Raw genomic sequence first — 27,247 nt, forward strand, 5'->3', positions numbered from 1 at the left:
TAAGACCCAACGTATCATATATGGGAATGCAAAGGTTATTACATGAAAGGATAGGAAATGGAAAAGGTGAATATTCTTAAATATGAACGTAAAGTAGCTCGTGATACGTTAGTGCAACAGAGAAAAAAATCAAACAGGATTTCAGGGGTTTCAACAGGATTTGTATTGCTGTAAACAGGTCCTTACTGAAAATCATATTAAATAAAACATACAGTACATTCCAAGTCAGTCAGTTCATGGCATAATGAGGGAATAAATGTGTACTGTAACTCCAAAAAGAAACATGTACGAAAGGCTACTTAAATCTGACTGACAGCTCACTGTACATAAAGCAGTAGCCTGAGACGTGATTGGACAAGCCAGAATAAATGAATGGCATCTTTCTATCTCCAAGGTAAAACTGCAATTTACAGGTAAAGTCCATACACACAAGTGAATAAATAAATTAAAATTTAACAACCAAAATATTCATAATATACAGAATTGATCCCACATATTCAATAGGGGAGAAATTGAAAGCTCTTCTTTAAGTTATTTACAACCCACAAGTCACATTTGGTGGGTTCATGTGTAGAAAAATAAATAAGATTCAAAAACACAGCAAAGCTAAGGAGGGTCATCACAGTGGTCCTAGTCTTCATTGATTCAGTCCTCGCCTCTGCAACGCGTCCAATGCTCACACTTTGTACTTCTCCTTGGCTTGATCATTCAATATACAGATGTGCTGTGAAAAACAAATAACAAGAGACCGTGAAATCATGTTTACTGCATTTCTATTGTCCAGGAATTTTATCATCTGTTTATATTAGAGATTTTATACAGCTAGTGCATATGCTCTTTTCAGGGCTGAAGCCATCACTGTAGACACTGAGGGCATGTATTGTTTTCTGGAGATGTGACTGGTTTACCAACCTGCAGAGGTCTTTAGACACAAATCACAAGAAAAACACGACTTTAATTTGAATAAAGTAGAACAAATTTAGCATTTGTCCATCTGAATGGGCGGAAAAGACAGTTTGACATGTAATCATAGGAAAAGCTCAGGTGTTACTAATGACATTGTAACCCTGAAATTGAAGCAGCTTGTCATTCAGGCACCATCAGATTCATTATTTTCACCTGTGCTTTTCCTGCCTGTCACATGTCAAAATGTCCCTTGTGAAAAAGGCCTGTTGTATTCTTGCAAGTGTGAAGATGGTTTTGAACCAGAATCTAGATCATAATACAGGGAGAAAAATATATGTAAATATTAAATAACTAAAATGTTAAGAATAATACAATAAATATTAAACATTTCCCAGAATCTAATTAGACTTTGGGAGCTTACAGGCATCTGAGTAACAATTTCTTGTCAAATATAAATGCTACAAAATATGAGCCATGTCCCAATTTTTTACTATGCACCAACTGTAAGCAGGTTTTTGTGAATTAAGTGTATTCACACTGCAACAGTGACAAAAAGTCTACTCAAAACAGTCACTAGTCATACTGAAAAAAACGCTTGACTGCTGAGCCTGCAGTTAATGTGCGGTGGGGACATGGTCACAGCGGCAAAATGCTAAAATAATTGCAGCTGGTTGTGAAAAAGGCTGAAGATTATTGAAAATATTTTACTTTCTCATTCTGCAATTGGAAGTTTCAAGGTCACAGGTTGACAGACATAATGCAGGCGTCGCATTATTTCCTGTTTGTTCAAAGCAGTGATGTACTTCCTCTATATGGTTTATATTTGCATAATATGTATATATCATATCAGTATACTGCACAGAATTGAAATGTAGCATGCAACTGGGACACAGCTATAGTTTCATGAGATGTCAGTTCTCATACTTTTCATATGAAGCAATCACCTGCAGCAAACTTACACTGAGATCTCTGAAGTACTCATTGTAGTCCAAAGCATAACCCACCAGAAATGCATCAGGCACCTCAAAACCAATGTCTGAAATGAATACACAGACACCATCAGTGTGAGTCATATAAAGCAACCAAACAAAGACTTCTAAGTGCAGTGAAAGTAGAGCGCTCAGGCTGACGTGAAAAGAGATCAGGAAACGTTTACTGTTATCAGACACTCTGTAGTGAACTAGTAAATGTTGCTCTTTTACTGCCTGTGCGAGGCTGTGCTTAAGCTGTAAGTGCTGTGTCGTGGAAAGTCAAAACGCTTACAGTAACAGCTGTCCTTGAGGGACAATCTTAAAGAGATTATCCAACTCAAACCTAAAAGCATTACATAATCAGAGATGGTGTGAGCAGGGGGTTATCAGGCATGGGTTAGTGCATAAGTGCCAGGCTCGGCTACATTCGGAGTAGATATACCTGAAATGAATGTTAATCATGCATGGAAAACACAGCTTTATTAAATAACAGTTCGCCAACCCTTCAAAAAGCCAGACACACATGCGAGTGACTGGCATGAAATGAGCACTACTGTACGTTAATACACAAGACGTCCTCTGCTGCATTCGCATGGATTCAGGCAGATGGTAGACGGCAGACGGACTACACCGTCGGGACAGCATGGAAAAAACAAACAACAGTCTGACCAAATGTCAGGAGGCAAAACGAAACATGCATGACGATATGTTAATTCTTAATTATTACAAGTATTGTTAAATCATTTATTAATTGTTAACTTCTCATTGTCCAGATAATTCCTGCTTATTACGTTGTAAACTGTGTAAATTCCATCATGGAGGACAGTACAAAGTTAAAACATTTTAACTGAGGCTGTTCACCCTTACTGGACATTTTCTGGTTTGCTGTCTACCATCTGCTGCTTGAATGCATGTGAATGCAGCATTAGTGTAAAGTGAGTAAAGAGGTGCTCACAGTCTGGTCTGTACCCTGAACTCCTTGGGGTCCTCTTCACCAGAAGGCTGTAATGACAAACGAGAATACAGGACATATGAAACAAAAGAGAAACATACCAAACAGAGAGAACTAATGTAAGCGCAACCTTTTCAGTGCAGGTTTTAATTCTGACTAATGCAGCTGTTCTGCACTGTCTTGGTACACCTGCACAGCACCTTGACCAAAACAAAAGCCCAGTCATGGTTCAAGATCAATCTGTTTGTGCCAGTGAGTTTGAGGTCCACTGTTGAGGTCTACTGTCTTACAGGCAAATTCACCAATTCATCCACCATTGTGTCTGCTTATGGCACGGTGGTGCAGTGATTAGCTCTGCTTGGTTTGCTGAACGGCCGACTAAGTTGCTCATAGGTGTGAATGTGAGCATGAATGGTTGGTGTCTTGCCCAGTGTCAGCTGGGATTGGTTCCAGCCCTCTGTGACCCTTTCAAGGATAAGTGGATCTATCTAATGGATGGGCTGATATTGCTTCTGGAGAAATTACAGACAAAAATAAATTTTCCTCAACAGCCATATCACTTTCTATTAACACTGTTCAGAATAATCTCGCTGTCTACTGCATTTTTTACCACAGACTGCATGAAGAGCTGTATGAAGATGTACCTTTAAATACAACATAGGCTATACTTCTCTTACATTATGTAAAAAAAAAAAAAAAAAAAAAGATACTAAATGAGAACGTCTGCAAATTGATCTGAGCGACGGGCACTTTGAGTTCTCTAATGCTTTGTTCACCACATGTAAAATTAGATGCCGTTCTGTTGTGTTGAAGCGGCAGCAGAAACGTCAGCAGTCGATACCACGAGACCTCAGCAGCAACAGGAACTATGTGCACAGACTGATACCGCAGTGGAAAATGTTTTATTTGTGTGTGTGTTTGTGTATTGGGTAAACTGGTCCTTTAAGTCATACTGTAACTGTATTTAAATAGATAGGTCAGTTAAGAATTGTTAATCACACTGGAGGCTTACATATTGGCAGCAAGTTACTTTATGGCCACAACATCATAGCAATAGCGATGACCCCACCCATGTACAGTAGGTCAAACAAAAACTACTGTATGTTATGCAAGCATGAGAGGAAACACACATTGCCTCAGCTCATTTCCTGCTTCAACCAGCTTGCTGGAATACTTCAGAGAGAACGCCTCTACCTCCACAGTGCAGTTAATAGTACGGCAGATTAACTCTTAAGCTGCTCCCTCCCTCCCTCCATCACATTACATCTCTAATACAGTCCTAAAGGAGAGCGTCCATTAGCTAAGAGCACTGTTGTATGCACTCCCCCTCTCCCTGGTGACATACCCAGTTACAGGCAATGTCTGCAATTAAGTTTCCTGGATTGTAAAATGTTTCCCAGAATCGGCTTTATTGGTCAAGCATGCGGACATGTACAATCTGACTTGCTCTCAATGTATAGAGCAGACACACAGCTCAGAACAGGGACAAGAAATACTGAAGATTAAAAAGGTAAAGGTTGGTGGAGAATACAGAATTGTCATGACTGTAATGATTACACACAAATCAATATACTACACACAAATGTCTGATTGTGCTTACCTGACAACTTTAACCATTTTAGGATTACATTCGCTCAGCAGAGAAAGAAGCGTCTGCATCGTCCGTCCCGTCTCCACTATGTCCTTTTTATAATGCAGGAAACAAGAAGCAGTGACATTAGAGTGGAGGCATGCACAAAGAAAAATATATTTATACAACTCAAATATAACTTTGATGTTTTATATCCAATTAGATGTCCATTTAAAAAATGATGTTTGATATTTTAAAAAGATGAACGAACTGAATGAATCCTGGTGCAGACTCATGCAATATTAAAATGGAAATCATAACCGGGGTTGAGGATTATAACAAAATACTGTGATCCCTTTGAGGTATTTATATCACTGTGATAAATACTGCAAATCAATGAGCAGGACTGATGTCAGTGATGTTGGCATTATTGGGTCAGGCTGAAATGAGGATTTCAGCATTACTGTTATGATGCACCTTGATTTGTCAGGTAGTTTATTTGCTGAAACACTTTCTCAAGTGAATTTCCAGAAAATGTACAATATCATGATAGGTATCATTATCACAACGTACACTCACATACACTGACTTTCTCCATATTGCACAAACATAAGGCAGAATAAAAAAAAGTCTTACCTCAACAATCAAAACATTCTGCAGAGAGAAATGAAAGAGTATTTGATGAAGTATGCAGCTGTGAAAGACTGTGCAGTTGATGCACTTCTGCCTGACAAACACCAGCGGACTAACCTTGCCTGAGAGATTGGACAGCTCATCCCCTCCGATGACTTTGACACTGTTGGTTGACTTGTCATTCTAGGGGACACAAAGAGGAGACGACATTGTCCATCCCAGCGCGCTTACACTCAGTTTGGATTAATCTTGTCTTATGTGTTTTGCCAGAATCACGAGAGAAATGAGATGTCTGAACATTGAACCCAGACTCTCCACACTTTGATCACCACAGCGGCCCATTGCTGACTGAGTAAGATTGCTCTCATTCGGATTTTGTCAACGCCATATCACACACTTCACATCAGCACAAGTGATTCCTGGAAACGAAGTGAGAAGCGGGAGCTTACACAGTAGCTCTTCACCCTAATGAAATCCACCGTCAGCGGCACTGATTTATCGCTGTTCTGGTTCAGCGCTTTAATGTAGTCCAGGAGGTCTGCGAAGAACTTGTAGCCCCCTTTTAGCACACACAGAGCTACGATGTGATGTCCTCCCATGTCACGGATTATGTCGCGGGCCAGACGCTCCGTCCTGGTCCAGAGAGGTGGGACACACAAAAGAGGTAAGAGAGGGACAGAAAGGAAATAGAGGCATCGTAAATTACAGCGCAATGGTGAATGCAGTCCAGTTCTTCCGGGCGGGGAGGAGAACCTTGATGTGATGTTGCACTCAAACATAATTGCTTACAGTCCATTCGATGGCACTACACTGGACATTTCAGGACTACCTTCAAAATCCACATTCAAATGCATTTCAGGATGTGGGCCTCAGTGATTTGTCAAACAAATACAGCATAATGCACTCCTGCGATCCTAAACCAGGGTGAATGTGTGTGAGAGTGAAACAAGAGAGTGAGCGTGTCAGATGACTTGACAGAAATACAGGAGAGTGATTTCCAGTGTTTGGTGCTGCTGTTGACTGCTTCACCTGTCCATGATGAGTCCATGGGGGATGATCACCTTGTCCAAATCGTTCTCATAATGTCTGGGGACGCAGAAAAGGTCCAGCTCGTGGCCCTTCTCATCATCAGCGATCTGGAACACAAGAAGCCATCTCTTCAAGTCAGCGCACAGCACACTGCACTGACATAACGTGCGCCAAAGACGTATCCGCTCACAGTGAAGCCATTCTCGCCTCTCGCCCCTGGCAACACCGAGCCTCTCAACCACCTGTTTATACCCGCACACACGTGACTGAGATTTTGGAGGGACGTTAACGGACATCAAACACTCAAATACTGATTGGAAAGCTCGTGCCACCTGCCGTATGCGAGAGCAGGCCTACAGGACGCGGAGCACAACCACACCCTGACAAGTGAACAAGTTGTCAAGAATACAAAACAAGCCCCCCCGAACAAGGCAGCGGCAAGCACAGCAGTTTACAGCCTCACCTGCAAATACGAAGCCATGTTTCCAACGGTCGTCCGTCCTGTTCAGTCGCAGTGAAACGTCTGAGGAGTCATGCTCAGGTCCTGAGAGAGAGAGAGCGAGAGAGAGGGAGAGAGAGGGGTGGGGGGGAGAGGAGGGTTTGTTGACTGGAGGTGTCACGAGCCGTTTTCCTCCTGCTGCTGACCGTGAGCGCGCGCGAGCCGCACATGCGATGCTCCTCTGTCTGTCGGCCGGGGTTTAAGCACCTTACGTCAGAATCCAGTTTACCTTCCCAGTAATCTGATTTACGCGACACAACCTGAGCTCAAAACCCGCTATAGAGGTTACTACTACTGCTGCGGCTTGTTTTGGTGTGTATGGCAGCGATGTGCCGCGAGCGTTTGGGAGAAGCTGCAGATGACGCAGTTTTAAAAATAAAACGGACAGTTAACGCCTCTGTTCACCAGAAGCGCTGCAGCCCAGCGCGCGTGGTCTCACTGCATCTGTGCTCTGGACTCAGTTAACAACTATACTTCATTTTATACACGTATAAAATCCAAATGTCCTGAGATACCTACTCAGTTCTACATTACATTCAACTGGACTAAATCGTATATATTTTTGTATTATTTCATTTACTTCCATTATGGTAGAACGTGCAGCACGTGCTTATTTTCTAAATTATTGTATTGTAAAATTTGTTTGTGACACAACAATCTCACCCCAAGGTCAAGCTATCATGGAAATGTAGGCACTTTTTTTACAATTTGATTTACTGAACTTCTCGTCCTTGTTACCTTCAAGCACATTTAGCAATCCTGTAACAAAGTTTATGGTATTCATATTTTGCGGAGTTGTTTGTTTAGCATCAATTTAGAATGTATAATTGTGTCAGTGTTAGATGAGCATTATAACTCGTCCTGTTTCATTTCAGCATATAAGGAGCATAACTGAGTTCATACGATCCTGTGAGGAATATTTACACACAAACACGCACAGTTCACTGCTATGTTTGTGTCCCAAGTTAACCCTCTCTCTACAACTCCTCGTTCACAGTTATCTTGGCACACCCGTTATCAGTACTTCTTTCTGCAGGCGTGTTTATAACATGACAGTTTACCAACCGTTAAATTTAAATGTGGAAAGATAAACTAGAACAGTTAAAACTGAACAAACAACCAATTTTGAATGTGATCCCAATTTAATGAGTTATACAGAAACAAAACATTTTTCCATATTACAAAAAAGCGATACCAGGTGTTGTGCCACACCAGGAGCATGTTCTCATAGTTCAGAACACCAAAGACGCAAACATCATCATCTCTGCACGATAATAAGTCTTTCTGAGTGCCACTTGTGACGGTGAGGCCAAATCTCAAATGACACCATTCCCCATATAGAGTCCTACTTTTAGCCTGAGACCCACATACAGAGCTGTGAGTGTGGGCAGAAAGTAGAGCACCATCCAGATGAAGACGGTGTGAATTGAGAAAAGACCTTAAAGGAAGAACACTCATTTTTTCTTCTTCTCGTCTTTCTTGCCACCATCCGCTTTCTCCTTCTCCTTGTCTTTGTCCTTCTCATCTTTTTTCTCTTTCTCATCTTTCTTCTCTTTCTTGCCTTCCTCCTTTTCCTGTCCTTCCTTCTTTTCTGCATCTCGGTTGGAAATCTTGTTGTTGATCAGGTTGTGCAGAGCCACCACAGAGCGAATGAGTGAGGCCAGGTAGACCACCAGCATCTGGTCGTTGGTCTTAAGGTAGAAGGCTTTTGTGAACTCCTGCAAAGACAAATATGTCATATTCAGCATTGCAGAACCATATCTAAACAATACAGCACACGCCATGTTCATCTCCTCCTGAGACCCAGCCTATTCATTTGTGTCCTCTGTAGTGGACATTTGGTTTTGGTGACTCATTTGAGCTGCCCTACTAAGTCCTGTTGTGCTCAGAAGAGGACATCCTGGCCTTTCCAATGATATCTCATGTGTTTGGGTGGGACGAGGGGAACTTTGTTTTCATGCTGAAACAAAATGAAGACTGCAGCAAAACACAAATGTCAGGAGAAGAGAAAAGTCAAATATTGTTAAGATATTGTTTTTTTAACTATGGTACTCATATATTTTCTTGTTCATGAACATGTCAGGAATCACAAAATTGGAGTCAGAGTTCAGTTAAACTTTTTTTTAGGAAAAATAATAGCAAGATTACGAATGTTTAATAATGTAAATTGTTCAGTAGTTCAACAAAAGGTACAGGACAAATGTTCAGTTTCATTTCAAAAATGGACTGACATTCTTGTTTTCTTGTCAGCCTATCATGATTTTGTTGTGTTATGGTAAAATCGTTCTGTTAGTCCACTACAGTGGACATGCTGTAAAATCTAAAATAAAAATATTTTTACAAAATTCTAAATTGTGCTTTGTTGTTTTAGCTCCAAAGAGGCAGGAAATCACAAAAAAATAAATAAATTGAAAAATACTTTTTCCTTGGTTCTCAAGAGGATATGACATGAAATAAACAAGGGTGAGGTGGCTAAATAATAACTATAATAATAAATGAGATTAGAAGCGAGGAGATTCCTGTTACCGAATTCTATGCAGGGACTGTGAAACTACTGGACCAAAAAGTGATATGAAAAGATGAAAAGAAACCATCAAAGCTGAGCCATGGATTAAACAAAGAGCAGGCATTCATCTCCAAGGTCTTGTTTATTTGTTTATGCTACTGAGATAAGACTTTTTTGATCCCACACGGGAAATTTAGCTGTTCCAGCCAGAAAGTTCCAAAGAGCAAGCACAAGCATACAAGATACAGAATAGAAAAAACAACTATGTATATGTACATTTTTACAGATTATATAAAAAAATATTAGGAATTATTTTGGTGTATTTTATCAATTAGTAAACTCCAGAAGACTGAATTAGATTTTTTATGGATTTTGAGATTTCTCTGTCAGGAACCACAGTTCACTCTGGTCAACACCAGAGCACAATGTGCTCTAAAGTGACTCAGTTTGCCCTCCAGTGGATAAAACGAGAAGCTCAGTTAGACACGAAAGCTAAAAATGAAGAGTTTATTTTTTCAGTTTAATCTTTTGTTTTCCTCGTCGCATCTCTTTGGTTCACTGCATTAATTCAAAATTGCTGTAACTGTAAGTGTACCAAAGTTATAGTAACGATCAATTGCTGCACCTTTAATTCATTGTACAAGAATGTCATTTAACGCAGATCTCGCTTAAAAGTGAAATTTGCTTCACTGCAATTCAAAAGATTTCCCTACAATAATTCTTGTAAACAAATATGAAGTAAATGTGCCTCAAACACAAACAACTTACCAGTAGATTTACGTCTGGCAGCAAGTTGAAGACGTCCTGCAGCTGGTAGATGATCTGGTGGTTGATGGGAAGTTTGCCTGCTGTGACTCTCTCCAGGTAAGAGCGGATGTCCAGCAGCTTTGAGTTGAGTCCCTTCAGGCCGTGAACCTGATTTGTAATGCGTTGTGACAACGTGCCCACTGTGGTATCCTTGATATCTCTGCAGATAGTGAATGAGCATGGATTTGAATGTTTTTTTGTGGCTGTTGTGCAATTATCAGCAGAGCCAAGTGTGTGAACTGAAGGTTTGTTTAGTACCTGAGCAGGTGCTCCACACCCACTTCCTCCGCTTCCTCAGCTCCAATCTCACTGGTGACATGTTCAAATGTCTTGGATGTTGGAGTGCCATCCTAGAAATAGTAAATCACAACAATGAAAAAAACTCCAACAGTACTAAAAACCAAAGTTATGTGTCAACTGACAAACATACAAAAACCGCTCACAAGAAAAGTCTCGGTGTTTGAAACCAACAGATGTAACAGGATAGCTCTACAGGCCATCACCTTTCATGAAATTACTTTCTAACACCACTCTTACACCTAAATTAGTGTATGTACGTATGTTCGTGTATGCAGCTTTCAGCTTTTTCTTAAACCATGGATAAACCCGCTAGAAATGGTGAGCCACGATCAATGTCACACACACACCAGAGAACGAAAACAATAGAAAGCAGTATGGAGGCCAGTGACAATATTATGGTGGTAATGTTTTATCTTTTATTCATCTTTTATGAGATGATAATTGCGCGTTGGCAACTTTGTCTGATATCAAGCAATATTTACACCTAAACGTCCAGATCTTTGTGCATCATCATCGTACCACACTAAAGACAAAAGCCAGATGTTAGTGGCCGTTTGTGGGGTTTTTGTCCAGTTTGAAAGAGGTTTACAAATCAGATGAAAGAGGAAAAAACTACAGCTCTTTAAAGGCCTTCCAATTCAGTGTGTTTTCCAGTTTACCATTGTGATATATTAAATATAAAGAGTGGCCATAAAAATCAATTTGATTGCAAAGCACCAGCGGCGTGCCCAGGAAAGCCTGCATGCATTGTCGCCAACACAGATGGAAATGTATTTATTCTGTAATTTATAATGCAATTAAACATTTTCCCAGAAACATTGTTCAGTGCAAACCCTTTCAGAACCAGCTGGTATACTGCCCGCTTCAGTGCAATCCATGATTCACTTACGTCATGTATTTCCTCCACAGAGATGTATGCTTCTGTAGGTAGACCAAGATCTTTGGGCTTCACATCTATAATGACTAACACCTGGCAGGATAACAAAGACATTTACGAGTGCATTATGAGTAAAACGAGGTGATATCACGACACATGCACATTAATTAGTGGAAAAAAGCAAAGTAGTTACGTACCGAATTGGTACAGTACTGCTTGATGAGTTCATTGATAGCAATGTCATTCTTATGTAACTTGGGTCCCGTGTGGTACCATCCAACTATCCTTTCTCTGGCTGCAAATCAGGGAAGATAGTTATTTGCAGGTCTAACATCAGGGTAACACAGTCAATGTAAAACACAACTGAATTACTCAGACCTGTGCCTTACCATTAACTTTCTTGAACATGCCATACATGTTCTCCAGGTAATCATGATCCAGGAACCACACTGAGTCGTCTCTGTCATCCTCATCAAATGGCACTGGAAGGAACAATGACAATGCATTAAAGAATTGACAGCATCTGTCTGTGACAGACTTAAACTGACTTTGAGAATAATTTTGCACCCTAGAGTCCCCAGTAAATGCTGTCTAATGCAAGTTTAAACAGGATAAATGCCCTGATTCTGCACATGATCAGCCAGCTCCTCACCCTGTTAACAAAGTTGTGTAGTGTTTTCTGTGGCTCTGGAAGGAGCTTTCTAAAGTCTAAAAAACTATCTCTGATGATGTCATCTGGGTTAACTTGGTTCAGTATTGAAGACTACAAATTTGTAAATAAAGCCTGCATTACAAACTGGGGTATGAAGTTTGAAAGATGAGCATTTAGCAGACAGGGATGGTCAAATGAAAGATACTATTGAGTGTTATTATGTGTGTATTATGAAGTGAAGTTTTTAAGAGCTTGTATATTACGGGGAAAAAAAACCTAGTATATCTTGTGTACGCACATCTGTGTGTGTTTATATGTAGAGTTTTTGTAAAATGTGTGTGTGGGTTTTTCCAACTGATTTTTTACTGTTCAAACACTGTAAACATGACACTTACCTGCAAAACTGTTTGAGACGTCAAGAACTTTTTTCTGCCATGATCCCAGAAGGACACCAACCACTCGTTTCTGATTGCCAACTTTTCCTATCCTGTAGATAAAGAAAATACAGAACAAATTATCTTGTTAATTTATCGCTGTTTGTCAAAATTGAACACCATGACTCATAAACATCCTCCGAGTCGTTCACTAAGTTGCCACTGTACGCTAAGCTAAGCTAAGGCAATGATCTTCATGTTTTCCATTGCAAATGAAATGTATGGTAAGGTCATGTCATTGGCGTACGCACAAGAGAGTTCAACTACTAATCAATCCTACTGTGTTAGTGATTAATTTAACAATTTAACACGTATTGTTTTCACTGGCTAGGTAACGAATTAAACTGATTCCACTGAGCTAACTAGCCTGGTCATGTCTGCATTCACTCTTAACGGGACTCTGACTCAGCAGGGCTAACATTAGCTTAGCTTAGCTTAAGCGTTTCGCTTTTGGACATTTTAACTTCAAACCTTTATACAGACAGAAAACAAATATGGAATTTACTGACCTGTTAAAATGGTCAACCACGCTGAGCAACACCAGGGGATGAACGACAACATTTTCCACCGCTAACTCCGGCATTTTTTCAGTAAAGATACACAGCTCGCTACCCAACTCCACACAATGACGGCTACGCTACACTTCCGCCTGCGCCTGACGTCTCTTCCGTTTCTCTTGGCAACAGTGAGACGCGGAGAGGCAGAAGGCAGAAGAGTTGTTGCAGACAGCCGTCCAAAGACAAAATGGTAGGAACTGAGCACGTAAGTTAACTTTGTTTAGTGTAGGAAATGTTTTCTGAAAATTTTGGTCCTTTATGTCACTCAATGACAAAGTTATTGATGTTTATATTAACGTTAAATAAGCAGAAACCCTGGAAGTACATCAGTTATATTTTCTCGATACGGCATGTAACTTACCTTCCTGACAGCAACCCAAACTAACATAACTTGACTGAAATTAAACCAAACATTGTTTAACAGACATTTCATAATGGTTTGTTTTATCGTTATGTCTTTTTTTCCTCCTGTCCTGCAGGCTGAAGTTGAGGAAACACTGAAGAGGATCGAAGCCCATAAAGGTGTGATTGGAACAATAGTTGTCAATGCAGAAGGTAAAGCCAGCATGCATAAATATCCAGCACAACAGCTTTCTCTGACACAGCACGCTTATAGGCTGAATGGAAAGGTTTTATCGTTTCAGGCATTCCCATCAGAACAACTTTAGATAACTCCACAACGGTCCAGTATTCAGGACTTCTTCGCCACCTCACGATGAAGGCCAGGAGCACAGTGAGGGATATTGACCCTCAGAATGACCTCACCTTCCTCCGCATCCGATCCAAGAAACACGAGATATTGGTTGCACCAGGTGAGCGTGTAGTATTGTTGACTTTACGGTGATAAATGTTTAATATTATCCCGGCCCACAGCTGTAAATTAGGAATGCTTTTGGCTCTGCTATTTATACTACATCTGTATCTCTGTCTTCTTTTATGTCTCTGCAGAGAATGACTTTCTGCTGATAGTCATCCAGAACCCATGTGAATAGCTTCTGGACATCTCCATGAGAGTCAGCCTTTGGTTTGTCACATGGTGTTTCTTTATCCAGGCAAAAACATCTTTTTCCACTGTGTTACACTGCTCCACGCGCTGCGTAATCCCTCTTTTCTTCTTCTCAGAACTCAAGCATGTTGCCTTAATCCTTAATCTACATGATCATTTTATGTCTCTGTGTTGATATTGAATACATTTGTCACTGTGCAGGATTTACTAGATCATCCCTTTCCGTTCTGTTAATGTACAGATGGGTGACAAATTAAATGAAAAACCTGAATAAAGGAGAAGAGGAACATAACAAATGCCTCTGTACTCGCCTTGATTTGGATTTGATTTCATGTCAAGATGCCAAAAGGAAAAGATCTAAGTGACTTTCAAAGCTGAGTAATCTTTGTGACTGGAACACTGACTGAAGTGGAGTCTGCATTCAACTCTGTGAAATCATCACGGTGTAAAAATATTCTGTAACAAGTACTGCATTCAAATTTTCTAATTTTAGTAGTTGAGTAAAATTGCATATTATCAAAAGAAAAGGATCTTCTTATTCACACTGGACCCTGTCAGTGTATTATTACTAAATATAATTGATTTGCTTGATGCAAGTATAAGCAGTATTTAAATGTTGTAGCTGGTCAAGATGGAGCTAATGCTAACTACTTATACTGTTTGGTATCAATAGAAATGCATCATATTTCATAAACGTGTATTATTTGCATGTAAAATTTTGAAGGCCTTGCACGCACACGGTCCATCCACTCAGGTGATTTCTGCTGTCTAATTCATGCTGCTTGATTGACATCTTCCTCACCTTTGTTTCACCCTGTTCTGTCCTCTATGACAATACAGAGTGGACGGTTAAAGCAACCCACTGCTTACTGGGCTCTTAATTAATAGTTGAACCCAAACACAGCACAACTCACACACAACTTTTAGCTTTAGACATGTAGCATACCCCATCTAGTGTCGTGCTCTAATCAGATGATGCTTCGTCTGTTTCTCCTTTGTGTTTACTGGCAGATAACCTAACAATGCATCCACTCTTTCAAGCCTTAAAGTTCTGAAGACTTTGCACCATTGCTTTTATCACTTGTTTAAACGTGTCCAGCTCGATGAGAGTGGTGTTTTCCAGGATGACAATATGCCCATCCACATGACTCGAGGGGTCACTGCATGATTTGATGAGTGTGAAAGTGGTGTGAATCATATGCTATGGCTTCCACAGACACTGGATCTCAACCTAATTAAACACCCGTTAGAGATGTTAGGGCGACGTCTCAGTTCGCACCATCAACTGCCGTCATCAAATCACCAAAAGAGGAGAATACCTTCAGGAGGAACAGTGTTTTTCCTCCAGTGGACTTCAAAGACTTGTAGATGATTCTTTTTCATGTTGCCATGAAACCAATTATCTTGAATCTACATGAATACAGTAATGTATAACCCTGTTTTTATTTCAGGTGAGGAAATGGCTAAATTGTTTTTTATCTCATTCTGAGTAAATGCAAACACAGACCACTGTGATATGTACACATACTGTACATGGCAATGACAGACAAAAGGCATTTTACAAATATTTTAATGTAAATTTCCATTCGAATTTACAGCAATATATGTTAATAAATAATTCATCACAATTATACATCCCAAATAATACATTACATAACAACTGATTGAAACAAATATGCAGGGTTTCACAGAAAGTCTGGAGAGGAGACTGAACAGGGGACGCAGGACAGTCAGGAGATTTTGGGACATTGCTACTGTAGCTTGCGCTTATAGGAACAGGCTCCTGGGATTTTACTATTCAGAGAGAAAGAGGCAGAAATTATGAATTCCTGACATTGTTTTGTCTGGCTTGAACAAAAATAAATTTCATCAAAAGACGAGAGAAGGTGGAGTTTATTGTTACCCGCAGAGGGACAGTGTCTGTATGTCACCTATAAACAATTATAGAATTGTTTGAAGTGCTCCAAGAGTACCAAGACAAACGATATCGTTTATTAGTTCTGACACCACCACCTCCTGAAATGGAACTGAATAATAATTTGGCTTTTTCATTTCCTCAAAAAAAAAAAAAAAAAAAATCAGTACAACTTGGTTTTTCAAAATAATGCCCCAATAAATCACCTTCAGATGGGTGAAAACATTTGTTTGGACATTATGTCTTAAAGTACTGTGGTTAAACTCAAGTGATGCCAATTATCTAAGAACACATGTAGAATGTAGCAAAAGGCCTTTTCTAAAAAAAAAAAAAAAAAAAAATCACAACTTTTATTCTCTTCAAGTTTTGTCAATATAGGCATGTGGAGGCCTCCGGACACAGAGTCTGGGATAAACCATCTGAGCTATCGTCATGACATCTTGACAATGTGAGACAAAGACTGATACTTGCCATGTTGTCATCTATCCCCAGTGCATCTTAGCCAGCCTCCCAAACATTTCTGACATCACATAACATTTTTCAAACACAACTGTCCTAACGTCCTTCATTTTCTAAACATTTTTATTCTGACCAGCAGCAATTCAAACAAAACATATGGCTTCCCACAAGAAATGGTTAAGACAATAAAACATACAAAATTCTTCGTCTATCGCAAGTGACTTTACCAATGGAAAATGTATTAAACCTCAAAAACTTCACTGATCCCATTTGCCATTATATAGATAATATCTTTTTGAGGTTTCCTATCCTCTGCAGAACCTTTACCAGCACACACACTGCGTCATCCGTCAGATACGGTGCTCAGTAGACACTATAACATCATGCGACACAGAGGACGGTCAAGTATTTCCTCTTCTTCCGTTTCAAGTGCATCCTATCAAGTTTAAGGCCTGAGGTGTGCTTTGATTCCTTGACTCAATTTTCATTCTCTGAGTATTAACCAAGTGACCGCTTTAAAGAGACAGTTCAACCCCCAAATCAAAAATATATGCTTCTCCTCTTAGCTGTAGTGCTACTTATCCATCTAGACTTCGATGGCGCTCGGCTTGTGTTGCTCAGAGCGCCAAAAAAAATACATTTTCTTTCTACCGAACTACACCAACCAACTGTATCAGAAGGGAGTGTGCATATACTCCCCTAATAGTTAAAAGTAAAAAATGTATTTCAGATTGTGGGATGAACTGTCCCTTTAAGTCTCTTCTCATTGCTGTCCAGACAGGCTACAGATTTGTGCTGAGTGATACATGTCATTAGCGTGGATCAATACAGTTTATGCAACAGATGCTATGATATGAGCTAAATGGTGGAGAGTCCTTAAAGCCGTCTCAGGAACTAGTAGTGGGAGTATTTAGCATTACTCCGACGAAGACGCTGTTTCACCTACCCTGTGTTGTTGCAATCCATGGGCAGAATGAGAGAGAGTGTGAATGCCCAGACTACATGGTCATCATGGTTTACAGTTACCATGGCAAACATGGCAGGTAATCAGAAAATCTGGACCCTGTCAGGTGACATCACTGACTGTCCAGAAGCGTAGCAAGACAAGGACCGGCTCCTTCAAGTGCTTCAAGTGCGGAGAGTGGTGTGGCTCCAGCCTGTCTTGTTCTTGTTACCTTCACTGTCAGAGGCGAATCTGTCAGAGAGTCGGTGTCAGAGGTCACCTCGGCGTGTGGCCATTGACTTGCCCCCTGCCCCAGTGGATGTTAGGTAGTGTCAAACACCTCCTGAAGTGCTCCAGCTGGGCCTGCAGTCTCTCCCTCTCCTCTCTCACTTTCTGCCTCTGACTCACCAGCTCCTGTGAAGTGAAGGATGGACACGGCTCTCATTACAGAACCAGGACTTTCTGCGCTAAGCTGCATCGCTCACAAACAGGAGTGCAAATGGGAACACATTAAAGGATGAAAAGTGCACAAAGACACAAAGAGAGAGGCAGGCAGGTGTGGCCTCAGGTACTTACCCCCATAGTGAGAGAGAGCTGCTCTGCAGTTCTGGTCAGGTTGTAATTCTGTGCTTCAAGTCTTTTACACTGACTGTGAAGAACCTGCCTCTCTATACTCCATTCTGCACAGAGAGAAACACACAGAAACCACCGATGAGGGAAAGCGATATCCATTCAAATACCTGTTTCACACAAACAACCCTGACTTGACTTGACTATTAACTGTTAGTCCAAATTGAACAACAGAGAAAAACGACATCTGCACTCATTTCGCGTCCTAAAACTAGCAATTTTATAAATTTGCATCTTGTTACTCTTACAAGAAACCAAAAGTTCAAAAATAATAGACTCTAACCAACAACATTGACACTATATATGCCTGCACAGCGCCTGTGAAATTCAGTTGGACCTCAGTGAGCAACGCTGAATAAATGGACCCACTGACTGGACATCACAACTCTTTGATAACCACATTTAAGGGATTCTTACTAGAAATGTTTATGTTATGTTAAAAAATATTGATGTTGAATATTGGCTGATATATTGTTATCTGGCTTTTAACTGTTAAATGCAGTCACAGTTTTGAGCTACATACATAAAACTTAAGACTGACTCACCATCCACATACTCCTGGTAGGCCTCAAAAATAGCTTCAATACCCTGCCACTTCTTTGGAGCTTCTTCTATCTCCTCCTCCTCATCCTCCTCTTCCTGACCAGACTCTTCCTCGTCCTCATCGGACAGGTTTTCCTGTGCTCCTGGAGTGTGCCTGCTGGCTACAGGGAAATGGAAGTGATGGCCGTTGATGTGTGGGTGCTGAGGGGCATGGTTACCGTGTGAACTTTTCAGCTGAGAGATGCTGTGAGACAACAAGCGGTCGGCCTTCATGCCCACCTCAGGGACACAATTTGAGACTCCTTTGAAGAAAAGAGTGAGAGACAAAAAGGTAATGTCAGTCTCTGAGGCCATTGTTAGTACAATATTTCATAAGGAGCCTGTCTGGTTAATGATCGTATAGGATATTACATTTTAACACCACTAGGGGGCAGAATAGTCATTTTAAAATTCACAATCAAGCCTAATGGTCATGCACCAACGCAACGAGCATCTAACCTTTGTTCTGTAGTGTGTTGTGTGTGGACTGCAGCACGGCCTGGTGGAAGTGCTGAGCAAAGGCCTCAGGTGTGAACCTCTCCAGGGGCCGAATCCGTCCATTCTGCACGGGACTGGGCTCCTTTTTCTGGGGAGAAGCGACAACGTCGTTCTGGAGGCCCTGGAGGTTCCTGTTTGGCTGAGCCTCCATGAATTCAGCCTGTTCATGATGAAGCGCCAAGGGTGGAGGGACGTGAGCCACGTGGGTGTCCATGGAGGGTTTGAACGTGTTGTTATGGAGGAGATGCTTAGGTTTGTGTAGGTAGGGAGGGGAGGGGCTGGGAGAGTCTGGGTACAGATGTCCATTTGATTGACATGGCGGAGGGGCTGATGAGGAGTCACCTAAAAATAAATTGGTAGAGCTGCTTAGAAAGAGTTATTGCAACTTTAGGCATATAAAGGTGTGTGTGTGTGTGTGTGTGTGTGTGTGTGTGTGTGTAACTCACCAGTTGAGGGAGCAGGAGGACTGCTGCACGGAGGTAAAGGATTATATCTGAGTGTGTCTAACGTCACAGTCTTCCTCTGAATGGCCCTCAGCAGCTCCTCTGTCCTCTCCTTATCTACAGAGGAAAAGACAGAATGAGAACACCTGTCATTCATCTTTGAAAAAAAGGACTTAAAATATTGACTTAAGCGAGGAACTGACAGAAAAAGGTCAGCAAATCGGTGAAGAGGAGGAAATGTTCAGTACAACACCATCACAGACGATGGCCACAGAAATTAAAGTTTAATGCAGGGTCGTCATTTTCAGTTTCTGCCACCTTTTCTACAAAAAAATACACTGTTTTTTCCAGCAGATTAGCTCATAAACATATTTGCCCAGATTCTATGTCCCTATTCATCCAGGAGCTGATTATCGCCGTTTACAGTGAACTAGGGTGTCTTGCAATGCTGACAGATCAGAAACTGTGTCTGGTAACAGAAAATTTAAAGGAAAAAAAAAAAGTACACATATTCACCATTAATGAGCATGCAGATTAGCATAATGGCCCTTTATTAGTCATTATAAAGCACTTATTAAGCCTTATTCTGCATGAATATATTCAAGAGCTACTAAGTTTTCCCTCAATAACCTCCAAATTACTGCTTGTTAGTTGGAAGGAAGGAAGTTGTTGTGCATGAATTACAGTCTTAATAACTTTACCCTTAATAACTCTACCTCCCACAATAAGGCATTGATAAGTATATGCTACTAATATGCATGCTAATAAGCAACCAGTTAATGGGGAATGTGTGTACCTTAATATCAAATGTGACTGAAATTTGAGCGAGAGCAACATGAGCTGCTGATTATGCACCAGTGTCTCTCTGAGGAAGTGATTTACAATAAAAGCTGAACGACAGTTTCCACGCAAACGGTAATTTAAAATCCATTTTTTAACAAATTTTTTTGTCTTGTTTATGTTCTTTTAATGAATTGGTAAAATTAAGAAAAGAAACAGGCAAATTCACAGATTTTTAAAAATAAGTAATGGAAAAATAACGAGCACAACGTTAAACAACACAGAGATCTAAACCTATCAAAGCCGTGTTTGTCGCATGCTTACTGTGTTACTGACATTATTATTTATTACAAACTATTACACAACTTTATATTACAAACTTTCTCTGTTTAAATATTTAATATTGCTCATTCCTAAAATATGCGTATCTACAGATTTACACAAAAAATACACTAGTTGAATAATTTCTGAAAAGGATTCATACATTTTTAACTGATAGTATATTTTGACAGGCCATAGATTCAAATACACCCTTGCTGGAGAAAGTAGAAAATCCTCTCCAGATGCACCCTAACTTTATTTTCTTCTCACCCCTCCTACAGCCTCGGTAAATAATAAAACAAAGAGAGAAACTGCATGTTGTTTTCGTTTCCACAAGGAATCACCCGAACAAGTGTGAAGAGAGCAGAGTAGCACGTAGGATGTTTGTGTGTGGATATTAAACAGGTCGTTACCTCTCCTCTGCTGTGGGCTGACATGAGAGAGGTTGAACATAAGGAGGAAGTCCTTTTTCTCCTCCAGTTCGGGGGTGCTGTCCATCTGCTCAGCAGAGTACGGGGTAGTTAAGGGAGTTGTAGGTGTTGAAGGTGAAGAGGCTTTTCTCTTGCCCCGCGCAGCTGGCGGAGAGAGGCTGCGCTCTCTCATCATCCTCCTCCTCTTCCTCCTCTTCCTTGCTAGAAGCTCATCGCGATGGGCCAGGGTGGTTAGACCACACACATGCAGGAATTCCACTTTCTTTGGAGACAGAAATTTGGGCAGTTGAATATCGCTCTACCAAACACTTTCAAACCTTGTGTGTATGTAAGAAGTGTGTGTATGTTCGTGTACCTCCAAGGATGTGTCCAGTTTGAGTGGGGGCTGTTCTGTCACTCTCCTCAAGTGGGCTTTCACCTCCTCCTCGTCACTCTCATCATATGACTCATCCAGGTCATAGTAATAACCTGGTAACAGGAGGACAAGAGAGAAATTATCTTTCATCAGAAAGAAATTACAAGCCTTCGGGTTAGTTTTAATGGCACAAGCAACCATTCCCTTTAGTCATCTTTTCTGCCGGCTACTTCCCCTCCTGCTCATAAATCCGCTCTCTGTCCACCACCGTGCTCACCTCCTTCTCTGGCCTCCCTCCTCCTCTTCTCCTCCAGGTCGAGTTTGCTGAGCAGCCGGCGGTGCTGTTGGAGAACTTCGTCATACACCAGCATGCTGTCAGGCGGCTGACTATGCCGCTCCCTCACTGGAGATGGAGAGGCTGCCTGGCACTGCCTCCCAAGGTCAGGAGGCACGCAGGGCCTCTGGTGGAGGTTGTTGATGTGATGCCGGTGATAGAGGCTCTGGATGGCTTTGTCCTGCTCTGCCTTGTTCCAGGAACCGGCCTCTTGTAAACTAGCTCCCCTCAGAGTGGCGTACCTCTCTGTACCTTCTGCTCTCCTCCTGTTTGCGTCTTCCAGCTTCTCCCCCCAGCTCAGCGGGGGTCTGTCGGCTCTGGTCAGTCCCGGCGGTGGCCGACTCGGTGCCGTAGGTGGGTTGAGTTTTCTGCGGGAGTCTGCGGGGGTGTCGATGAGGGCAGCCGGGTTCCACAGCGTAGTCGGAGGCGCAGAGGGATGATGGGGGCCTTTCGGGGAGATAAGGGGAGGTGGAGCGCCGAGGCAGGGAGGTACATCTTTGCTGCCTGGGTTGTGATGGACTGAATTGGTTCTGTTTTGGAAAATAAAAAACTAAATTAAAATTGCATTTCGATTCAAAGTCTCACTGAGTGACACTGCAGAAGAATAAATCATTTTCTAAAGATAATTCTTTTGCCGTCATCACCTGTGGCTCTCTTTCCTCGGCTCCACCCCTTTCCCAGGTGACCTGAGGCCCATCTCCAGCGGACCTTCCCTCTCCTGTCCTTGCCCTCGTTGTCGTGTTAACCATGCTGCCTCGCTCACCCTCTGTGTCATCATGGCAGCTGCCAGAGCTCCATGGATCCCCCCAGCAGCAGCAGCAGCAGCAGCAGCAGCAGCAGCATGATGCTTCCCCAGGTGAGAAGGCACCAGGCTGGGCACTGGGTGTGGGACAGACCCCCTGGAGGAGTGAAGACCAGGCTGCAGGGACAGAGCTTTGGGTGCGGGGAAACCTGGGTGCTCTGAGTCCTTGGTTTTATCTGGAGAAATTTGGAAAGCATGAATCATTAGTCTGTGTAGAACAGCAACACATCTTCAACTTTTTTAATATTACAAGATTTATTAGGACATCATTCAGCATCTTACACTTTTGACAAGATGATGGATTACCAATGAAAGTTGAACTCAAAGTTTTTTTAAATGTACAGGCAGTGTCATGTAGGTTGCTTCAAAATAGCATTTTATTAAATTTCAATACACACACTTTGTATATATTTTCTTATAATACACGATGAAACCAAACAGACTCGGCTGTGTCATATTTCAGGTGTAAAAGTAGAGGCAGGAAAGAAGTGAGAATAAAAGTTTAAATTTCCCAACAGTCTGCAATGTTCATGACTTCATGGAAAGCAGTAAGAGCCACGCATTTAAACACGTTTAAACATGTCTGTAAGACCAACTGCTGTACAGTGGGTCTTGTTTTAATCATTCACAGTAGTGTGATTGTCAATCTGGTGCAAGGAAAAAATGCAAGATGCACATTATCCAATAGTCAAGGTTCATATGTGGCACACTCCATACACTGACCCACCATGGTGAAGGTCCCAGGGTCATTGTACACAGACGTGTTCAACATTTAGGAAACATAAGCAGGTTCAGCAACTTTCTGGAGATTAGATTATGAGATATCTTGCTCACAGAGTTGACATTTTGTCCAGAGGGTGACACCAGAGGAGCTCTGGAAAACAGGTTTCAAGTTACAAAACTTGCCCAAAAGATTTTCTCATTTTCTAGCTCCTTTCATTATTTTCTAGCTTACAAATTAAAATTCTGGCATAATGGCAGTGCCAGAATGTGTGATTGTCCTTTGGGGGGCATAAATATCCATACCAAATTTCATACCAATCTGGCCAGCACATGTCAAGATATCTGGGTTTGGACCAAAGTGTTGGACAGACACATTTTTTAACCAACAATGTTCGACCTCACAGTGGCAGAACAAAGAGGTTAAGACTTTCAACTATTAAAACAATTGTGAGGATCAAAATTATTTAAAAGCCGTTCTAAATTTCTTTTCTATTTGATTCCCAGTGAGTAACAATGTATTATTGAGAACACCTCATGTGTGGTGACTGAACAGAAATCAGCACTTTGTCTGTATTTAGAACACATTTTGTCTTATGTGGTGTGTTTCTGGCCTTGACCACACGTATACAGATATTTTTAAGACAGGTATTTTCCTTCTCTGTTAAAAAAATTATTGAGTCTGCATGACCGTCTTTTTCACAATATCTCCGTACACACAGGACACAAACGTTTTACATGCACACACAGAATCAGAGAAACTGGAGTTCTGAAAAATGTACACTAAGAAGGCATTTTTAAAAAATCTATTATAGTGACCTAAAACTCTGTGTGTGAACAAGAGGCCCAAACACAGAGGAAAATGTTTGTTTTGTTAAATATCCATATGCGTGTGGTCAAGGCGTCAGCCAGCAGAGTCTCCCCACGCTGTACTGTTAGTTCTTTTTTATTGATGTACTGAATAAACTTAAAATGTGCTTTATCCTTGTTACAATCCACAGAATGTCAATACAAGCAGTTTGGGTATCCGGTCGTGTTTGTGCCTGTACGTGTGCACACAGATGTGAGTGAATGTGAGTGGCGCGTGTGCGTGTAGGTACCCAGTCTGTTCGGGGTCAGCCTCTCCCCTGGCCTGGCTCTGTCCTCTGGTGGTGCCCTCCGAGCCTGCAGCTCAGCCAGGTAGTGGCTCTCCGCCGCTCTGACCATCTGCTGCTGTCTCTCCCTCTGCCTCTCCTTCTGTCTGTCCAGCTCCCTCTCCCGCTCTCTCCCCCTCTCCTCCTCCCTCTCTCTCTCCCTCTCGCGCTCCCGTTCTCGTTCCAGGCCTGCCTCGCGCTCCCTTTCTTTCTCTCGTTCACGCTCTTGCTGTCTCTCTCGCTGGCGGAGCTCATTCTCCATCTGTAGCCTGTGGGGGAGGTTGACAAGTATGCACACACACACACAAAGGGGAGAAGGTGAGAGATGCAACACCCAACATGAGGCAGATATTAACCACACACTGGTGAACCTCACACAAACATTTCTGCTCAAACATACACAGGCGCGCAGAAACACACACAAATATGCACACACACACTCTCCACTTACCATGAGGAAAATAATCCATACACAGCATGACTGAGCAAGAGCAGATGAACACTTAATAGGTATCCACAGGAAAAGGACGCACGCACGCACACACACACACACAAACACACACACACACCAAACAGAACACATTTGCCAGCGATCAATATCACACAAAAAAACCTACAGGATACGTTGGAGCCATTACAGAAGCAGACGATAAATACCATCCATTTCAAACACAAACATTTCCCCTGTGTATTATGCCACAGGGAAACAATGTGTATTGTGAAACTGAGAAAGGAGCTCAAAGTACTGGAAGAAAATGGAGAAAAAGAAAGAGAGGGGGTAAAGAAAGACTTCCCTTTGTGCATGCATGTGAGATTTTGTGCGTGAACTGGCTTGCATATGCATGTGTACGGGTGTGCAGTGTGTGTGTGTGTATGTGTGTGTGAAGGGCAGTGTGTGTGTGATGAGTGTATAGGAGGCACTGTGGGGTGTGTGCTAAAAATATCACACACTCAGCAACCTGTGCCTACCCTGCAGAGAGAGATTACACAGGCCTGCAGACAGAGGAGAGAGAGAGAGAGAGAGAGAGAGAGAGAGAGAGAGAGAGAGAGAGAGAGAAGAAAAGAAAAGAAAAAGAAAGTGCATGTATGCATGTGTGCGCATGTGTGTGTGTGTGTGTGTGTGTGTGTGTGTTACCTCTCAGCCAGCGCTGTGTGGTTTAGTTCTCCAGGGTAGCGGCCTCCAGGCAGGTGCAAGTGGAGGGCAGAGGGGTGTAGAGGAGGGAAGGCGCCTCCTGCAGGCACAGAGTAGAACTGCGACCGCAGCGCAGAAAGACACAGAGACTCCTCCATCCTGTGACAGACAGACAGACGGACAGAGACAAACCAGTCAGACAACATCTGCACGGCCCACGTGTGGAAAAGATGGTGTGTTTATAGCTGGTTGTGTTGCCAGAATAGCATCATTCAGCATTTGTATCCTAAAGATTCCCAAAGTTCCCCTTAGATTTCCCCTTAAAAACTAAAAAGAGAGAAATATTCAAACCGAAGAAAGCTGCACCTTTCAATCAAATGGAAACTTCATCAGAATTCACACAAGTATTCTGTGGGTGTCTAGATAACATGAGTCTGAAAGGTTAAAGACTGAGAGTTCAAGGTGGTGTTGTTACCTTGGTAAGGACAGTGGGTGGTGCAGGTAGGCAGGATGATAGTAAGCAGCAGCAGCTGCAGCATGGGCAGCAGCAGCAGGGTCCAGACTCAGGGGTAGAGAGGTCAGCCGGAGGTCATCTGAGGTGGCGAAGGGCCGGAGCGCTCTCAGGTACTCCTCAGGGACGGCACCCGAGGGAACCACAGGGTGCATCTGCCCCGGCAAACTGCACAAGAAGCGCACACGGCAGTCATCAAACAATGCTGCATCAAATGGGTTCTGAAGATTTTTAGAGGTTATAGTCGAAAACTCTCCAGCTATGGCTGTGTGTTGGACTTACCTAAGGCTCTGTATTCTGGGGTCCTGCATGACAGAGTTGGGGGTGAGGCCAAAGGGGTGAGCCAGGGGGTGAGGTGAAGGGGTGGGTGGAGTCCTTTTATCCTGCTGTGGCTGGGTGTTTTCAGCACCCACCCTGTGTCCCTGAACACTCGGCTCTACCTGACAGGGAGACAAGCAGACAGACAGTGTGAGAGCAGACATTACTATGCATATCCTCGGGCTTTGAGTGTGTGCTAGATTGAAACTGAGCAGAAAAAGTTCAGGAAAATGGTTTCCGTATACCCCCTCCACACCTCCCCTGAGCTGCACCCAGAGGCTCCTCTCCGCAGAGTGGAAAAGTGGGTCTGATATGTCATAACAGGTCCAGATCAAAGAGGAAAGATGATCCTAATATCTGGCCAACTGCTCTCCCCTTCATCGCTCACTGTCTCCCTGTCTCAGAGCTTCCCACTCAGAGGATTCGTCACCACAAACTTGCATTTGATCCTCGATTGATTATAGTAAAATTCCAACCTTCAAATCACCACCATGACAAAAGCAGACATGGAAAAACCAAAACCCCAAATTACAAAAGGATGTGTCCCCGACTTGCACGGAAATTTACAGTAAACAGTGACACAGTTGGCAGGGATGAAAGCCATGTGACTGCGTTCTTGGGCTTGGATCACTCCAAGTTTGCTTAATATGTCATGTGTCACTGTACTCACTCTCCAAACATTTCAACTAAAGAGGGAAAAAGCCAAAAGATTATTTAAAACAACACCAAGAGTCCACATCCATGTGGGGCTGCTTTGAGCTACTTCACATGTTAACGTCAGATTGCCAGAACTGTTTGTAAACAAACAGTTTTTTGGCACCACGTCCGCCATTTTTGTAGCTTCCTGGAGGGAAGAGGAACATGAGAAAACACAGGCAGAGGGCAAATATCTCAATCCAAGGTAATGTACCCTTGTTTTTTTATTTGCTTTTAGCCTTACTTATCTCAATAAGACATTAGAATTACTGAGATTTAATTACTGGTTCTGTGTCACTTGACACTTGAAACTAGAATTTCCAGAATTAGAAAGCCCTTTGATCAACATTGAAAAGTACAAAACTGCTTTGTGGAAGTCTTTGTATTCAGGCAAATGTACAAATGTAAATGTAGTCTGACTTTTAGGATAACGGTGGAGAGTTTTTGCAGTGTAAACATCCTGTTTTTTTAGGAAAATCCTGTGCAGTATACCTTTGTATCCAACATTGTTTTGACATCATAGTGGAAAAAGTCATTGTTGACCC

General features: G+C 42.0%; 4 protein-coding genes across 8 annotated transcripts in view; 1 reads left to right on the top strand and 3 right to left on the bottom strand.

The window, feature by feature from the left end:
* Positions 1 to 148: 148 nt before the first annotated feature.
* On the bottom strand, positions 149 to 7,006 carry hprt1l (hypoxanthine phosphoribosyltransferase 1, like). Of its 2 annotated transcripts, XM_076733580.1 has the most exons (9): positions 6,525 to 6,914; positions 6,062 to 6,168; positions 5,482 to 5,665; positions 5,150 to 5,215; positions 5,036 to 5,053; positions 4,430 to 4,512; positions 2,833 to 2,879; positions 1,866 to 1,942; positions 149 to 724 (listed from the first exon to the last, which is right to left on the bottom strand). In XM_076733580.1, the coding sequence occupies exons 1-9, from the start codon at positions 6,540 to 6,542 to the stop codon at positions 677 to 679; spliced, it is 648 nt and encodes a 215-aa protein (XP_076589695.1). In that variant the 5' UTR covers positions 6,543 to 6,914; the 3' UTR covers positions 149 to 676. The 2 variants fall into 2 exon arrangements, with proteins under 2 accessions (XP_076589695.1, XP_076589697.1); XM_076733582.1 differs by lacking the exon at positions 5,036 to 5,053 and having other exon boundaries at positions 5,138 to 5,215; positions 6,525 to 7,006.
* Positions 7,007 to 7,680: 674 nt separating this feature from the next.
* Positions 7,681 to 12,785, bottom strand: psmd7 (proteasome 26S subunit, non-ATPase 7). Its single transcript, XM_076733578.1, has 8 exons — positions 12,646 to 12,785; positions 12,098 to 12,189; positions 11,440 to 11,532; positions 11,248 to 11,345; positions 11,063 to 11,143; positions 10,132 to 10,223; positions 9,835 to 10,033; positions 7,681 to 8,278 (listed from the first exon to the last, which is right to left on the bottom strand). The coding sequence occupies exons 1-8, from the start codon at positions 12,717 to 12,719 to the stop codon at positions 8,015 to 8,017; spliced, it is 993 nt and encodes a 330-aa protein (XP_076589693.1). The 5' UTR covers positions 12,720 to 12,785; the 3' UTR covers positions 7,681 to 8,014.
* Positions 12,786 to 12,829: 44 nt separating this feature from the next.
* LOC143322357 (dynein light chain roadblock-type 2) lies at positions 12,830 to 13,995 on the top strand. Of its 2 annotated transcripts, none has more exons than XM_076733496.1 (4): positions 12,830 to 12,898; positions 13,173 to 13,248; positions 13,338 to 13,505; positions 13,642 to 13,995. In XM_076733496.1, the coding sequence occupies exons 1-4, from the start codon at positions 12,881 to 12,883 to the stop codon at positions 13,683 to 13,685; spliced, it is 306 nt and encodes a 101-aa protein (XP_076589611.1). In that variant the 5' UTR covers positions 12,830 to 12,880; the 3' UTR covers positions 13,686 to 13,995. The 2 variants fall into 2 exon arrangements, with proteins under 2 accessions (XP_076589611.1, XP_076589612.1); XM_076733497.1 differs by having other exon boundaries at positions 12,844 to 12,883.
* A 1,262-nt stretch (positions 13,996 to 15,257) lies between these two features.
* The window catches only part of LOC143321894 (genetic suppressor element 1-like), a 38,022-nt gene continuing 26,032 nt past the window's right edge, over positions 15,258 to 27,247 (bottom strand). For all 3 annotated transcript variants that reach the window (XM_076732605.1, XM_076732606.1, XM_076732608.1), the window contains exons 4-16: positions 25,971 to 26,128; positions 25,653 to 25,856; positions 25,181 to 25,336; positions 24,013 to 24,314; positions 22,035 to 22,368; positions 21,334 to 21,920; positions 21,057 to 21,169; positions 20,684 to 20,963; positions 19,173 to 19,286; positions 18,688 to 19,068; positions 18,192 to 18,491; positions 17,593 to 17,696; positions 15,258 to 17,430 (exon numbers count right to left, since the gene is read on the bottom strand). In XM_076732605.1, coding sequence (XP_076588720.1) covers positions 17,293 to 17,430; positions 17,593 to 17,696; positions 18,192 to 18,491; positions 18,688 to 19,068; positions 19,173 to 19,286; positions 20,684 to 20,963; positions 21,057 to 21,169; positions 21,334 to 21,920; positions 22,035 to 22,368; positions 24,013 to 24,314; positions 25,181 to 25,336; positions 25,653 to 25,856; positions 25,971 to 26,128 — 3,171 coding nt within the window. In that variant the 3' untranslated portion in view covers positions 15,258 to 17,292. The remainder of the gene's footprint in view (positions 17,431 to 17,592; positions 17,697 to 18,191; positions 18,492 to 18,687; positions 19,069 to 19,172; positions 19,287 to 20,683; positions 20,964 to 21,056; positions 21,170 to 21,333; positions 21,921 to 22,034; positions 22,369 to 24,012; positions 24,315 to 25,180; positions 25,337 to 25,652; positions 25,857 to 25,970; positions 26,129 to 27,247) is intronic.

The sequence above is a fragment of the Chaetodon auriga genome, chromosome 6, assembly GCF_051107435.1.
Source record: "Chaetodon auriga isolate fChaAug3 chromosome 6, fChaAug3.hap1, whole genome shotgun sequence".
NCBI classification, from domain to species: Eukaryota; Metazoa; Chordata; class Actinopteri; order Chaetodontiformes; family Chaetodontidae; genus Chaetodon; species Chaetodon auriga.